Source organism: Manihot esculenta, chromosome 4 (genome assembly GCF_001659605.2).
Source record: "Manihot esculenta cultivar AM560-2 chromosome 4, M.esculenta_v8, whole genome shotgun sequence".
Classification (NCBI taxonomy): domain Eukaryota; kingdom Viridiplantae; phylum Streptophyta; class Magnoliopsida; order Malpighiales; family Euphorbiaceae; genus Manihot; species Manihot esculenta.
Window position 1 is genome coordinate 5,047,004 of NC_035164.2, and position 15,932 is coordinate 5,062,935.

Genomic DNA, 15,932 nt, shown 5'->3' on the forward strand with positions numbered 1-15,932 from the left:
ATTGTACCGAATGTTTCTATTAACACAAATTTCATGTTATGCTGATTAATAAATTTACAATATTTATTAACATAAAATAAAAATCAAATGATCCTGTAACGAATTAAATTTAATATAAAATAAAATTAAAGAAAAAATTTGTTAAAAATATTTTTATATATCAAATAATTAATTTAATTTAATTTTAATATTTTTCACTTTAACTAATTTTCTGAATTAATTATTGATTTAATTAATGAATTAAATTGTAATTTTATTTTTTAATTTAATATTTTATAATTACCTATTCATATTTTATAACTTATGTAATAATAATTACTCATTCTATTCCATAATTTTTTAACATCTTTTTATTAATGAATTAATTTTTCTTTTCTTTTCTTTTTCTCTCTCATTAATTTTTTTTATTTCACGTATTATAATATTATTGAATTAATTGAATTATTGTACATAACAGTTGTATTGTAAAATCACTTCCTCTTAAGATAGGATTACCCATAAAGCAGTTTTTCTTTACAAGAAATTATTTTTAATACTAAAGTACATGAACATATTGCATGAGAACTTATTACATGAAGCTCAACTTTCAAGCAAAGCACTCATATCTTTTGAATAAGGAGATTCACACCATGCTCAGGCTCCAAAAGCAGACCATAAGTAGGTGAGTGTCGATATTTAGGAGAGATAGTAAGTTTGAAATTAGAGAGTATGACAGCGAAAAACACTTTCAATTCTATTAAAGCCAAGTTCTGTCCAGGACACACTCGAGATCCCAATCCAAAAGGTATATAGGCTTGTGAAGACTTGCAGGCTCCGGTAACTCCATTAGTGAACCTCTCAGGATTAAACACGTCTGCATCAGCTCCCCAATATTCAGGATTACGATGCAATGCTGGTAGCCATATCCAAATGTCCATTCCTTTTGGAACCTTCAACTCACCAAGCTTCACATTTTGCATTGCCTCTCTTGAAACCAATGTCACTCCTGGATAAAGCCTCAGAACCTCTTGGATCACCATTTTTAACTGCATGAAAAACACAAAAATCAATTAAAAATACGGATGCAGTGCAACTTCTCAGTTTATATCTACTTATGTGAATGTATCTACCACTTTCATCTTGCTGAGCATATTGTAGTCTAGGAGCTGTTGTCCCTTACAAATCTCTAAAACTTCAAACCGAGCACGGTCTTGCCATTCAGGATGTGAAGCTAGTAACATTAAACCCCAAATTGCTGCAACAGCAGGGGATTGGTACCCACCAAAAATCATATTTTTGCAATTGTCAACTATGAACTCATCTTCTGTTAACTTTCCAAGTTCACCATTCTTGGAACCTTCAATGATAGCTTGTAATAAGTCCTGATGAGATGTAGATCCACTTCTCTCCTTAGCTATGTCCATTATCATTCCATGGATCTCTTTTGCTAATCTCCATGTTTTTCTATTTCTTTCTATAGGAAGAAATCTTATTCATAAACATAACAATGAGTATTAGTCGTGTAAGTGATTTAGATAAAACTAAACAATTTTATAATAAATACATTTAGACTGATTGTATAGAAAAAGGTGAAGATATACATACCTTAGTAAAGGAATCCCAAGAGTTGCGGTTTCACCCATAGCCTTGAGGAGTTCATGACACTTGGAAAATACTTTAATTCCATTATGATGATCACTTCCAAATATTATTTTTGAGGCAATATAAGTAGTGAAAATTCTCGCATGCTCATCCACCACTATATCAACCATCCCACCCTCACCTTCTCTATCTATTATCTTCGCCCATGCTTTAACTAGCATACTACCAGATTCCACCATCAGATTCACCATATCCTGTGTATAATAAATATTATTTTTTATTAAAGCAAATAATTTTAATTAGCCTTACAAATAAAATCCATAAATTTAATTACCTTAACCTTGTGCATGTAGAGTTGAGGGGCAATGGTCTTTCTTTGATGATGCCAAACATCACCGTTTGCAGTATTAAGGCCCTTGCCTAATAGAACTCCTCTGTCATTTTGTAAATAAGCAGGTTTTCCAAGTTCAAATGATGTGAACAGATTTATTTCTCTCACTATGCTCAGATTATTCACGTACAACAATTGTATTCCACCAAGGGCAAACTTGAATAACTTACCTGTCGTATACGATGAACATAACTAGGAGTTAACGAATGAGAATTGATTTAGAGTATGTCTGAAATCTTAAACTCGAATGTTAACAAAAACTATATATATATGTATGAAAAAGGGGAAATTAATATGTATGAAATACCATAGTTTTTGGCCCAATGCTTGAGATAGGGTAAGACAATTAAGGGACCATCGATCTGTGGAGTTTCAGAATTTTGAGAAACCATTCTCTCCATTTCTGGTATGTTTCCCAACAGCAGAGAAGGTGGAGGACCTTTGATTCCTTGCTCTCTAACAAGCTTATTAGTTTTATAGCTCTCATGCTTCCACCACGCAACATAACATAAACAAATGACGAGAAAACTCCATAAAAGAAACATCATAGACTGAAGCGTTGATAGAAATTTACACCCCAACTGTATTGCTGGATTCATGGACGTGGCTCTTTAAATAGACCATTCACATGCACGTCAATATCTGCAAGTGATAAATACCTCTCCTATATATCATCTGCATGTGATAAATGTTTACTAAAAACAAATGAAGAAAAAAAAAAAGCTTATTTATATATAACAAACTTATGAAACAATATGTTTTTCTTTAATTATTAAACAGTTAAATCTTTTTTATTTCTGTTTATTTTTATTTTTACTTTTAATCTAAGCTGTACTAAAAATAAAATATTTTTAGTTGCAATTAGCCATCCACGATCAGTTATGAGCCATAAGTGACAGCTATTAATTATTAACTATATTTATATAAAATAGTTGTTTTGAATTCGGTTGTAAATCTATGATCTCCAGATTTGGTCCGACGGACTGCGAAGACTTTGACGAATCCCTGTCAAAGATTCGCCAACTAGGCTCCTTACGAGATTATCAGAAGGAGTTCGAAAGATTGGGAAACAAGGTTAAAGGGTGGACGCAGAAGGCGTTAGTGGGTACGTTTATGGGCGAATTAAAAACAGAAATCGCCGATGGAATCCATATGTTTAAGCCAAAAACTTTAAAAGAGGCAATCAGTTTAGCCAGGATGAGAGATGAACAGCTGAGTCGGCAAAAGAAAATTCACCGTCCTAATTTTATATCACCGACCTCCTCCCCAGTTAAAAAAACAGAAACACCCATACGCCGATTGACTTGGGATGAGATGCAGAAGAAACGTGCCCAAGGTCTCTGCTTTAATTGTGAAGAGAAATTCACTCCTGGGCATCGTTGCAAGGGACCCCAACTTCTCCTTCTAGATGGGGGTGATGAAGACGAGGCAACCATGGAAGAACAACCGGAAATATCCCTACATGCACTCTCTGGATGGGCAACTCACAAAACAATGCGGGTGGCAGCAAAAATTGGTTCCTACACCCTGATTGTACTGATTGACAGTGGATCTACACATAACTTCATCAATACAAAGGTAGCAGACATGTTACAATTGCCAGTACAGCCGTTCAAACCCTGCGACGTTAAAGTTGCGAATGGAGGATTACTGGCATGCCAAGGCAAATTCAATAATGTTCAGCTGCACCTCCAAGGTATACCTTTTGTAGTCACTTTGTTTGCTTTGCCTATAACGGGTTTGGATGTGGTTCTAGGGATTCAATGGCTGGAAAGGTTAGGAACAGTGGCATGTAATTGGAAGAACTTAACTATGGAGTTCCAATGGGACAACAACACTCACAAATTGCAGGGCCTACGGACACCAGTTATTCAATCAACATCTCTACAAGCCATCTCTAAAGAAGCACGACATGGCAGTTCAATATTTGCTATTTGTATTGATTCCAGTAAGGGTTCAGAATTCATTCACCCTGACTTACAATCAATACTGGACCAGTATCAGGACCTGTTCAAGGAACCAACTCAGTTACCACCACCAAGAGAAATAGAGCACCACATCAACTTGAAAGAAGGCACTGAACCTGTCAATATCAGGCCTTACCGATACGCCTATTTCCAGAAAGCTGAGATTGAGAAACAGGTACAAGACATGTTGAACTCCGGGTTGATAAGGTCAAGTACAAGCCCGTTCTCTTCTCTTGTTCTGTTAGTGAAAAAGAAAGATGGGTCTTGGCGGTTTTGCACTGATTACCGAGCACTCAACTCTGTTACCATCAAAGACAGATTTCCAATCCCCACTGTCGATGATATGCTCGATGAACTCCACTGAGCAAAATATTTTACCAAACTAGACCTTCGAGCGGGATTTCACCAGGTACGAGTTCATTCTGCAGATATTCCTAAAACTGCTTTCCGTACTCATAACGGTCATTACGAATATCTTGTCATGCCCTTTGGCTTATGTAATGCACCATCAACCTTTCAAGCAATTATGAACTCTATCTTTCGTCCCTACCTCCGCAAATTTGTTTTGGTCTTTTTCGATGATATTCTCATCTACAGCCCAGATTGGACCACTCACCTTGGACATGTCCATACAGTGCTTCAAACCCTGAGACAACACCAATTTACCGTCAAACTCTCTAAATGTGCTTTTGGGTTACAGGAGATAGAGTATCTGGGACATATTGTCACTCCTCAAGGAGTGAAGGTGGATCAAAATAAAATTTCAGCTATGGTAAATTGGCCTAAACCCACTAATGTTTCTGAGTTATGTGGGTTTTTAGGTCTTACAGGTTACTATCAGAAGGTTGTCCGCAATTATGGCCTTATAGCACAGCCACTCACCAATCTTTTGAAAAAAGGGCAATTCTAGTGGACTGATGTAGCAGATTTAGCTTTCCAGCAGCTCAAATCTGCAGTGACAGCCACACCTATTCTTGCCATGCCAAATTTTGATGAAATATTTATTATTGAATCAGACGCTTCAGGCGACGGCATTGGTGCGGTGTTATCCCAGCAAGGCAGACCGATTGCTTTTATGAGCAGGGCTTTGGGCAATAGCAAACGCTCTTGGTCTATTTATGCTAAAGATATGTTAGCTATCATACATGCCATCCAGGCTTGGAGACCATATTTGCTCGGCCGAAAATTCATCATCCACACAGATCAACGCAGTCTCAAACATTTTCTGGAACAACGGGTGGTGACACCTGAACAACAGAAATGGATTTCCAAGCTTCTTGGTTATGACTACGAGATCCTCTACAAACCAGGGAAGGAGAATAATGCAGCAGATGCATTATCACGGGTTTCGAGCAGTCCTAGTTTGGATGCTTTGTTCGTATCTCAGTCTCCATTATGGGATACAATAAAAAAAGAAGCTAAAACTCATCCTTACATGATTAAAATTGGCAAAGAAGCTACAACAACTCCAGGCAATCCGTATCGGTGGCAAAATGGGCTGGTGAGTTATAAGAATCACATTGTTGTGCCTCCAAACTCCCCACTTATTCCACAACTTCTACATGAGTTTCATGATTCTCGTCTTGGCAGACATTCCGGAGTTCTAAGGACATACAAGCGGATTGCTCAGCAATTTTATTGGCCCTCAATGTATACAACTATCAAGAATTATGTGGCGGCTTGTGAAGTTTGTCAACGAGTTAAGATGGAAACTTTGTCACCTGCTGGGTTACTATAACCACTTCCGATTCCTTACCAAATTTGGGATGATATCACAATGGATTTCATCGATGGACTGCCCACCTTGAATGGTAAGAATTCTATCCTTGTTGTGGTTGATAGATTGAGCAAATCTGCTCATTTTATAGCACTTTCACATCCATATTCGACCAAGGTGGTAGCTGAAAAATTTGTTGACGGAATTGTGAAATTGCATGGCATGCCACGAACAATCATCAGTGACCGTGATCCCATCTTTGTAAGTCACTTTTGGCGTGAATTTTTTAAGATGTCAGGAACCCAGCTTAAAATGAGTTCGGCTTACCATCCTCAGATCGATGGTCAATCTGAGGTAGTCAACCGTTGCATTGAACAGTACCTCCGGAGTTTTGTGTACCAACAGTCCCGCAAATGGTTCTCTCTGTTGCCTTGGGCAGAATTCTGGTACAACACAACTTTCCACATATCAACGGGAATGACTCCCTTCCAAGCCTTGTATGGAAGATTGCCCCCAACAATTCCCCTCTATCATGAAGGAAGCAGTTCAGTTCATGAAGTTGATAAAAATCTCCTTTCTAGAGATGCCTTGTTGAGTCAACTTAAATCCAACCTTGCGGCTGCTACAAATCGAATGAAACAATATGCTGATTCAAAAAGACGAGATGTACAGTATGAAGTTGGTGATTGGGTATTTTTGAAGCTTCATCCCTATCGCCAACATTCTGTGTCTGTTCGAACTTATCCGAAGCTTGCTTGCAAATTTTATGGGCCATATCAGATTGAAGAGAATATAGGACCAGTCGCTTACAAGCTTCAGCTTCCCCCTGGTTCTCGCATTCATCCAGTTTTTCACGTATCTCTCTTAAAAAAGAAGATTGGAGAAGCTGCTCTTTCCAGCAATGAAATGCCACCTGTGACTAATGATGGCGAATTGCTCTTGGAACCTAAATCTGTTCTTGATACCCGTTGGGTTAAAAAAGGATCCAAAATTGTTGAACAACTTCTGGTCAAATGGAAAAAGCTTCAAGAGGAAGATGCTACATGGGAAGATTCTCAGTCCTTCACAGTACGTTTTCCTACCATTAACCTTGAGGACAAGGTTGCTGTCCGAGGGGGAGGTAATGATAGACCAAGAAGATCCAGTCGGTTGCCGAAGATCAATTCCAAATATCTTGACTGAGTTACTGCTGCGGCTTGCTTGACTTGCCTAAAATAGCTGTTATTTGATTCTACTTTGATTCTGTTATTTGATTTTGTTGATTTAGCACTACTTATTTGTTTTGCTTTCATCCTTATTTGTAGGGAAGTTGTTATTTTTCTGCAGTATATATATTACTGCTATTCATTAATAAAGGGGAGCAAATTCTCAAATTCATTACTGGTTTTCTTTTTCTCACCATAAGCAGAAAATTATTCTTCTTACATTCTTACTCTGATTGGGACCATCTAACATTGGTATCATAGCCTGGTTTTTTTTTTCCTCTCTTCTTTCTTCTTACTATTCTTTCTTATTCCTTATGACGACTAACAAGGAACGAATCGAGAACCTTGAAACAGGACTAGGGCAGCTTCAAGATGTTGCTGGTCGAATGGAAACTGGGGTTACTAGCAAATTGCAACACCTGGAAGATATGATGACCAAACTTTTTGAAACAGTCCTGTCAAGCCGAGAAGGTGGAAGCAGCAACTTTCGGGAAAAATCAGTTCAACAAGGCGGCAACCGTGCAGAATCGGCCACAGGAGGAAAGCCAATGTTCTCGTCAAAATTGGCCAAGCTTGAATTCCCGAGGTACTCCGGTACTGATCCAACCGAATGGCTAGCAAAAGCCAATCAATTTTTTGATTTTCAAGCCACGCCAGACAATGAGAAGGTTTCATTAGCCTCCTATCACATGCAAGGGGAAGCTAATGAATGGTGGCAATGGTTACACAGAACTTACAAGGTAGAAGATAACAAGGAGGTTACTTGGGAGATTTTTGTCGATGAACTGTGGGCCAAATTTGGTCCGACGGACTGCGAAGACTTTGACGAATCCCTGTCAAAGATTCGCCAACTAGGCTCCTTACGAGATTATCAGAGGGAGTTCGAAAGATTGGGAAACAAGGTTAAAGGGTGGACGCAGAAGGCGTTAGTGGGTACTTTTATGGGCGGATTAAAAATAGAAATCGCCGATGGAATCCGTATGTTTAAGCCATAAACTTTAAAAGAGGCAATCAGTTTAGCCAGGATGAGAGATGAACAGCTGAGTCGGCAAAAGAAAATTCACCGTCCTAATTTTATATCACCGACCTCCTCCCCAGTTAAAAAAGCAGAAACACCCATACGCCGATTGACTTGGGATGAGATGCAGAAGAAACGTGCCCAAGGTCTCTGCTTTAATTGTGAAGAGAAATTCACTCCTGGGCATCGTTGCAAGGGACCCCAACTTCTCCTTCTAGATGGGGGTGATGAAGACGAGGCAACCATGGAAGAACAGCCGGAAATATCCCTACATGCACTCTCTGGATGGGCAACTCACAAAACAATGCGGGTGGCAGCAAAAATTGGTTCCTACACCCTGATTGTACTGATTGACAGTGGATCTACACATAACTTCATCAATACAAAGGGAGCAGACATGTTACAATTGCCAGTACAGCCGTTCAAACCCTGCGACGTTAAAGTTGCGAATGGAGGATTACTGGCATGCCAAGGCAAATTCAATGATGTTCAGCTGCACCTCCAAGGTATACCTTTTGTAGTCACTTTGTTTGCTTTGCCTATAACGGGTTTGGATGTGGTTCTAGGGATTCAATGGCTGGAAAGGTTGGCAACAGTGGCATGTAATTGGAAGAACTTAACTATGGAGTTCCAATGGGACAACAACACTCACAAATTGCAGGGCCTACGGACACCAGTTATTCAATCAACATCTCTACAAGCCATCTCTAAAGAAGCACCACATGGCAGTTCAATATTTGCTATTTGTATTGATTCTAGTAAGGGTTCAGAATTCATTCACCCTGACTTACAATCAATACTGGACCAGTATCAGGACCTGTTCAAGGAACCAACTCAGTTACCACCACCAAGAGAAATAGAGCACCACATCAACTTGAAAGAAGGCACTGAACCTGTCAATATCAGGCCCTACCGATACGCCTATTTCCAGAAAGCTGAGATTGAGAAACAGGTACAAGACATGTTGAACTCCGGGTTGATAAGGTCAAGTACAAGCCCGTTCTCTTCTCCTGTTCTGTTAGTGAAAAAGAAAGATGGGTCTTGGCGGTTTTGCACTGATTACCGAGCACTCAACTCTGTTACCATCAAAGATAGATTTCCAATCCCCACTGTCGATGATATGCTTGATGAACTCCACGGAGCAAAATATTTTACCAAACTAGACCTTCGAGCGGGATTTCACCAGGTACGAGTTCATTCTGCAGATATTCCTAAAACTGCTTTCCGTACTCATAACGGTCATTACGAATATCTTGTCATGCCCTTTGGCTTATATAATGCACCATCAACCTTTCAAGCAATTATGAACTCTATCTTTCGTCCCTACCTCCGCAAATTTGGAATTGATCTTCGGCAATCGACTGGATCTTTTTGGTCTATCAGTTATAAACAGTTCTTTACGTTTACCCTTTTCTTCAGCTCTCTGATTTGAGCGTCAGAGTAGCTACCATAGGTATTATCCATCTCACGTTTTTTTTTTTTGCCAAGTAACCAATCACAACATAGTTTCGTTTCGACCATATCATTTAGTTTCAGTATCGGGGAATCCATTGAATTTTATCTGTTAATTTGGATTAAAATTGGTCCCTTATCTTCTTTCTCTTAAAAAAGAAATCTTTATTTTCTCTTAAAAAAAATCTATCTTTTCTTTTTTTAAAAATAGGTGGTAGTTTATGAGCTGCTGCTAAGGTTGCTATTAATGAGAGCGCTATCATTTTTTTTGGTCCTGACAATGGATAAAACACACTCTCTATGGTCAACAAAGTAGTAGATCTCAATAATTTGAACAATGAGCAAATATTTTAATACATCAAAGGGTTGCAAGCTATTCTCGAGTATTACAAAGTTTAGAGAGAGGCATCATTTGTGACTCCTAGAGTAAGGGAGGACGCTTCCATTGATACCCTAAGTAAATGCAATCCAAGCGCAGTCCAAAGAGAAGGCCAAACTGAAGGATGAAGAGTTATCGGATGAGACTCCAAAGAACGTCAACTGCAAGCTGGTTCGAGCCATGCAAAGGTACTAGAAGGAGTAAGATGGGGACTATGGTTTGGACAATGCTTCGCCTCTACCAAAATAGATCTTAGCAGAAATTTTTCCAATCAAGTTTAAACTATTAAATTTGGACAAATAAGATAGAACAACTGATCTCAGAAGTCATTTGGCTATTTTTAAAATGACCACACAGTTTCAAAATGTCAATAACTACGTATTGCACCGAGTGTTTTTGTACACACGACTTTCGCGTTATGCCGAGTAATAAATTTACAATATTTATTAACATAAAATAAAAATCAAATGATCATTTAACGAATTAAATTTAACATAAAATAAAATTAAAGAAAAAATTTATTAAAAATATTTTTATATATCAAATAATTAATTTAATTTAATTTAATTTTACTTTTTCACTTTAACTAATTTTCTGAATTAATTATTAATTTAATGAATGAATTAAATTGTAATTTTATTTTTTAATTTAATATTTTATAATTACCTATTCATATTTTATAACTTATGTAATAATAATTACTCATTCTATTCCATAATTTTTTAACATCTTTTTATTAATGAATTAATTTTTCTTTTCTTTTCTTTTTCTCTCTCATTAATTTTTTTTATTTCACGTATTATAATATTATTGAATTAATTGAATTATTGTACATAACAGTTGTATTGTAAAATCACTTCCTCTTAAGATAGGATTACCCATAAAGCAGTTTTTCTTTACAAGAAATTATTTTTAATACTAAAGTACATGAACATATTGCATGAGAACTTATTACATGAAGCTCAACTTTCAAGCAAAGCACTCATATCTTTTGAATAAGGAGATTCACACCATGCTCAGGCTCCAAAAGCAGACCATAAGTAGGTGAGTGTCGATATTTAGGAGAGATAGTAAGTTTGAAATTAGAGAGTATGACAGCGAAAAACACTTTCAATTCTATTAAAGCCAAGTTCTGTCCAGGACACACCCGAGCTCCCAATCCAAAAGGTATATAGGCTTGTGAAGACTTGCAAGCTCCAGCAACTCCATTAGTGAACCTCTCAGGATTAAACACGTCTGCATCAGCTCCCCAATATTCAGGATTACGATGCAATGCTGGTAGCCATATCCAAGTGTCCATTCCTTTTGGAACCTTCAACTCACCAAGCTTCACATTTTGCATTGCCTCTCTTGAAACCAATGTCACTCCTGGATAAAGCCTCAGAACCTCTTGGATCACCATTTTTAACTGCATGAAAAACACAAAAATCAGTTAAAAATACGGATGCAGTGCAACTTCTCAATTTATATCTACGTATGTGAATGTATCTACCACTTTCATCTTGCTGAGCATATTGTAGTCTAGGAGCTGTTGTCCCTTACAAATCTCTAAAACTTCAAACCGAGCACGGTCTTGCCATTCAGGATGTGAAGCTAGTAACATTAAACCCCAAATTGCTGCAAGAGCAGGGGATTGGTACCCACCAAAAATCATATTTTTGCAATTGTCAATTATGAACTCATCTTCTGTTAACTTTCCAAGCTCACCATTCTTGGAACCTTCAATGATAGCTTGTAATAAGTCCTGATGAGATGTAGATCCACTTCTCTCCTTAGCTATGTCCATTATCATTCCATGGATCTCTTTTGCTAATCTCCATGTTTTTCTATTCCTTTCTATAGGAAGAAATCTTATTCACAAACATAACAACGAGTATCAGTCGTCTAAGTGATTTAGATAAAACTAAACTGTAATATCTTGAATTCAAATTCCAATTAGACTGATTGTATAGAAAAAGGTGAAAGATATACATACCTTAGTAAAGGAATCCCAAGAGTTGTGGTTTCACCCATAGCCTTGAGGAGTTCATGACACTCGGGAAATACTTTAATTCCTTTGTGATGATCACTTCCAAACATTATTTTTGAGGCAATATAAGTAGTGAAGATTCTCACATGCTCACCCACCACTATATCAATGATTCCACCCTCACTTTCTGTGTCTATTATCTTCTCCCATGCTTTAACTAGCATACTGCCAGATTCCCCCATCAGATTCACCATATTCTGTATATAGTAAATATTATTTTTTATTAAAGCAAATAATTTTAAATATTTGTTTATCAACTAGTTTTAATTAGCATGACAAATAAAATCCATAAATTTAATTACCTTAACCTTGTTGATGTAGAGTTGAGGGGCAATGGTCTTCCTTTGATGATACCAAACATCACCGTTTGCAGTATTAAGGCCCTTGCCTAAGAGAACTCCTCTGTCGTTTTGTAGATAAGCTGGTTTTCCAAGTTCAAATGATGTGAAAACATTTATTTCTCTCACTATGCTCAGATTATTCACGTACAACAATTGTATTCCACCAAGTGCAAACTTGAATAATTTACCTGTCATAAGTAATGAACATAACTAGGATTTAACGAAAGAGAATTGATTTAGCATCTGAAATCTTAAACTCGAATGTTAATAAAAACTAAAAATATATGAAAAAGGGGAAATTAATATGTATGAAATACCATAGTTTTTGGCCCAATGCTTGAGATAGGGTAAGACAATTAAGGGACCATCGATCTGTGGAGTTTCAGAATTTTGAGAAACCATTCTCTCCATTTCTGGTATGTTTCCCAACAGCAGAGAAGGTGGAGGACCTTTGATTCCTTGCTCTCTAATAAGCTTATTAGTTTTATAGCTCTCATGCTTCCACCACGCAACATAACATAAACAAATGACGAGAAAACTCCATAAAAGAAACATCATAGACTGAAGCATTGATAGAGATTTACACCCCAACTGTGTTGCTGGATTCATGGACGTGGCTCTTTAAATATCTGCAAGTGATAAATAATATTTATTAAATTATTAAAAATTATTAAAAATTATTTTTTTTCTTAAATTATTAAAAATTTAAATCTTTTTTATTTCTGGTTATTTTTATTTTTTTACTTTTAATCTAGGCCTGTACATGAAATATACAAAGTTTACATAAAAAATATATTAAGTATTAGTTTTATTTGTTAAATCTATAAATTTATGTTTACTCATAATTAACGGTTAATTATATGCAATTTTTAATAATAATTAATTAATATTATATATATCATTATTTGTTGCAAGTGTTTTGCAAAACTCACACAAAAACAGTGTTTGGTTTTGGATATTCTGAAAATCCAAAATTCTTAAACCTAGCTAAGCCTATGGAGCTTTTCAAATTATGGTTCCTTTAAGGTTTGTGGCACACGTGGGAGAAGGAAATCAGATCAAAATGAGAACAAAACTACTAGAGGAAATGCAAAAAGAGGTGCAAAGGAAATGAAAACTATTGATTGTATTGTTTTGTACAACTGATTTGAAACGGGATCATTGATACTCCGTCAAGAGTTTTAACATTAAAACATGATAGTTGATATTTTATTAGAAATTTAAATCAATATCATTTGATTAAATAAGATGTTTGATATTCTGTTAAGAGTTTTAACACTAAAAAAAAATAATTTATATTTCATCAAGAATTTAAATAAATATCGTCTGATTAAAACGAAATTAAGAAAGATTAAAAATTAAAATTTCTTGTAAAATTTTCAAAAATTTTTGAAGTCTCATACAGATAAAAAAAAAAAAACTACTTATAATAGCGAAAATTTTTAGTTAAAATTTATGAAAAATTTTATAAATAATTAAAATATAAAATTAATTCTTAAATGATAGAATTTGGGTCTATAGCCTTTTATCGCATTTTTGAAAATCGTTCATCTTGAATTTTTTTTTAAAAAAAATTTATTGTGGGTCTCCACCAATGTCACAAGTATAAGTTAAATACTTTTTTTTATTACTTAAATTCACTCTAAATCTTCTATAAAATGTAAGTCTAATTACACTGTATTATGAATTTTAAATATTATTAAATGTGAATTTTTCAAAAATTTTAAATTTTAAACATATTATTAAATTTTCTCTATGTATGCATTGAATTTTATTAAATTTTTTTATTAAATCGAATCAAATTAAATTAAAAAATTAATTTAAAAAAAAATTAAAATCAAATCTAACCAAACCAAAATCAAATCCAACCAAACCATAAATAAATAAATTCAAAAACAAGATAGGATTTGTAAAGCAATAGCCATAAATAAATTCAAAAGCAAACAAAAAAAGAAAAATGCTAGCGAAATAAAAGGCTACGGTGCTCACCATGAGTTTGTTAGGAGGTGTTTTGATATTTTGGAGCCATGTGGGGTCAACGTAAGACTTCCTGTGTTTGGATAGAATACCATCTCATTAATTTGACATGATGTGTTTAGCTCTATAATTTTGTTTAAATTTCTATGATCTACGCTTCTCCCTCTTTTAATTAGCTTTTCAAATTTTATGCTTTTTTGTCAGATAAGTTATTAATTCACGGTATCCTATTATAGAAATACAATAGCATCAATAATTATAATATTATTTCGTTTATTTTATAAAAAATATTTTTATATTTTTTAATATTTAATATATTTAAAAAATTTAATTAATAAAAATTATTTTTATAAAAAAATTAAATTATTTTTTAAAAAATAACTATTCACATTTTAAAATTTTTATTATGATTTCTATATAAATTTATTAATATATTTTATTTTTAAATAAATTATATTATTAAAAAATATTGTTTAAAAAAATATTTTTAATAAAAAAAATTTTCAAATATAAATTATTTTTAGTAAATGAACCAAGCCTTAGATTTGAAGGAATGGAACACAATTTATATCATATAAATTTTCAACAAAATATTGAACATAAAATTATAAAATAACACAATTTTCATACAATAATACCATGATTGTTCATTTTTCATGTAGAGCGCCATAGTTTTAATAAACCACTCTCAGTTAGAAGTTCGTTGGGACTAGAAAAATACTCGAAAACTCATCAGAGTTATAAAATGCCAGGAAGGAAGTTAGGGCTGTGAAAAGCCAAGGAGTTCAAAAACAATCGGAAGCTCATCAGTGTTGGAAAAAATATACAGAAATCCGTCAAGATTATAAAAGGTCAGGAAGACCGTAAGGGATGTAAAAAGACAAGGAGCTCGTTAAGGCTGGAAAAATACACGGAAACCCGTCAGGACTATAAAAGGCTAAGAAGTTCGCCAGGACTGTAAAAGGCTAGAAAGCTCATAGGGGCTAGAAAATGCCTAAAAGCTCATCAAGGAAGGAGAAAGCATGTCAGGGCTAGGAAATGCCTATAAGCTCGGAAGCACGTCAAGGCTACAAAATGCCCGTAAGCTCATCAAGACATTGCTATATCACTCAGATCGATTTTTGCCAGACAAGATCTTGGACTTGACTGGTCGGTAGGGCAAGTAAGAAGAAAGCAATGACATCATACGCTCAAGTCGAACAAACAAGCCACATACCCCATATCATGAAGACAATTGTCACATTCGAATCTAATGAACCAGAAGTTGCAGGCTACTCTCCAGCAATACAAGACTTGGGGGGAGGCGTCAGTCATGGCTCTCAGGGAAAGGGAAGAAGTCCTTGTCGCCACACCGAGGACTCATACAGAGGCAATTAAAAGATGGTTTGAAGGGAATTCCGAGGTTGAAGAAGATGAAGTGGACAATACTCCGAAAGGTGTGGACTAGAAGCTAGTACGGGCTGTTCAAAGATACCAAAAGGAATAAGAAGAGGATTTTGGCATGAAGGATGCCTCACCTCTTTTAGAGGAAATTTTGGCAGAAACTTTTCCAACCAAGTTTAAGCTACCTTGCTTGGACAAATATGGTGGAACTGCAGATCCCAATAGCCACATGGTGATCTTCAAGACGACCATGTAGCTTCAAGATGTCAATAATTTTGTGTTATGCCGAGTGTTTCTATTAATGATCACAGGTTTGGCTCAGAAATGGTATCAACATCTGAGCCCATATTTGATTCAAAACTTTAAGCAGTTTGCTACATTATTTAAATCTCAATTTATTACTTGTATACCTCCTAAAAACTCTTCTCTAACTTGCGAAAGATTTGCCAAGGAGAGGGCGAGTCTTTAAGAAGCATCGTCTCATGTTTCAAT

The 15,932-nt window shown here is 35.5% G+C and overlaps 2 protein-coding genes across 2 annotated transcripts; both read right to left on the reverse strand.

Annotated features, from left to right (window-relative positions):
* Nucleotides 1-460: 460 nt before the first annotated feature.
* Nucleotides 461-2,571, reverse strand: LOC110613660 (cytochrome P450 714C2). Its single transcript, XM_021754888.2, has 5 exons — nucleotides 2,280-2,571; nucleotides 1,916-2,142; nucleotides 1,585-1,835; nucleotides 1,110-1,467; nucleotides 461-1,025 (listed from the first exon to the last, which is right to left on the reverse strand). The coding sequence occupies exons 1-5, from the start codon at nucleotides 2,569-2,571 to the stop codon at nucleotides 600-602; spliced, it is 1,554 nt and encodes a 517-aa protein (XP_021610580.2). The 3' UTR covers nucleotides 461-599.
* Nucleotides 2,572-10,553: 7,982 nt separating this feature from the next.
* Nucleotides 10,554-12,491, reverse strand: LOC110613661 (cytochrome P450 714C2). The gene is made up of 5 exons (XM_043956068.1): nucleotides 12,398-12,491; nucleotides 12,042-12,268; nucleotides 11,686-11,936; nucleotides 11,203-11,560; nucleotides 10,554-11,118 (listed from the first exon to the last, which is right to left on the reverse strand). Exons 1-5 carry the CDS (start codon nucleotides 12,489-12,491, stop codon nucleotides 10,693-10,695), a joined length of 1,356 nt encoding a protein of 451 aa, XP_043812003.1. The 3' UTR covers nucleotides 10,554-10,692.
* Nucleotides 12,492-15,932: the final 3,441 nt, after the last annotated feature.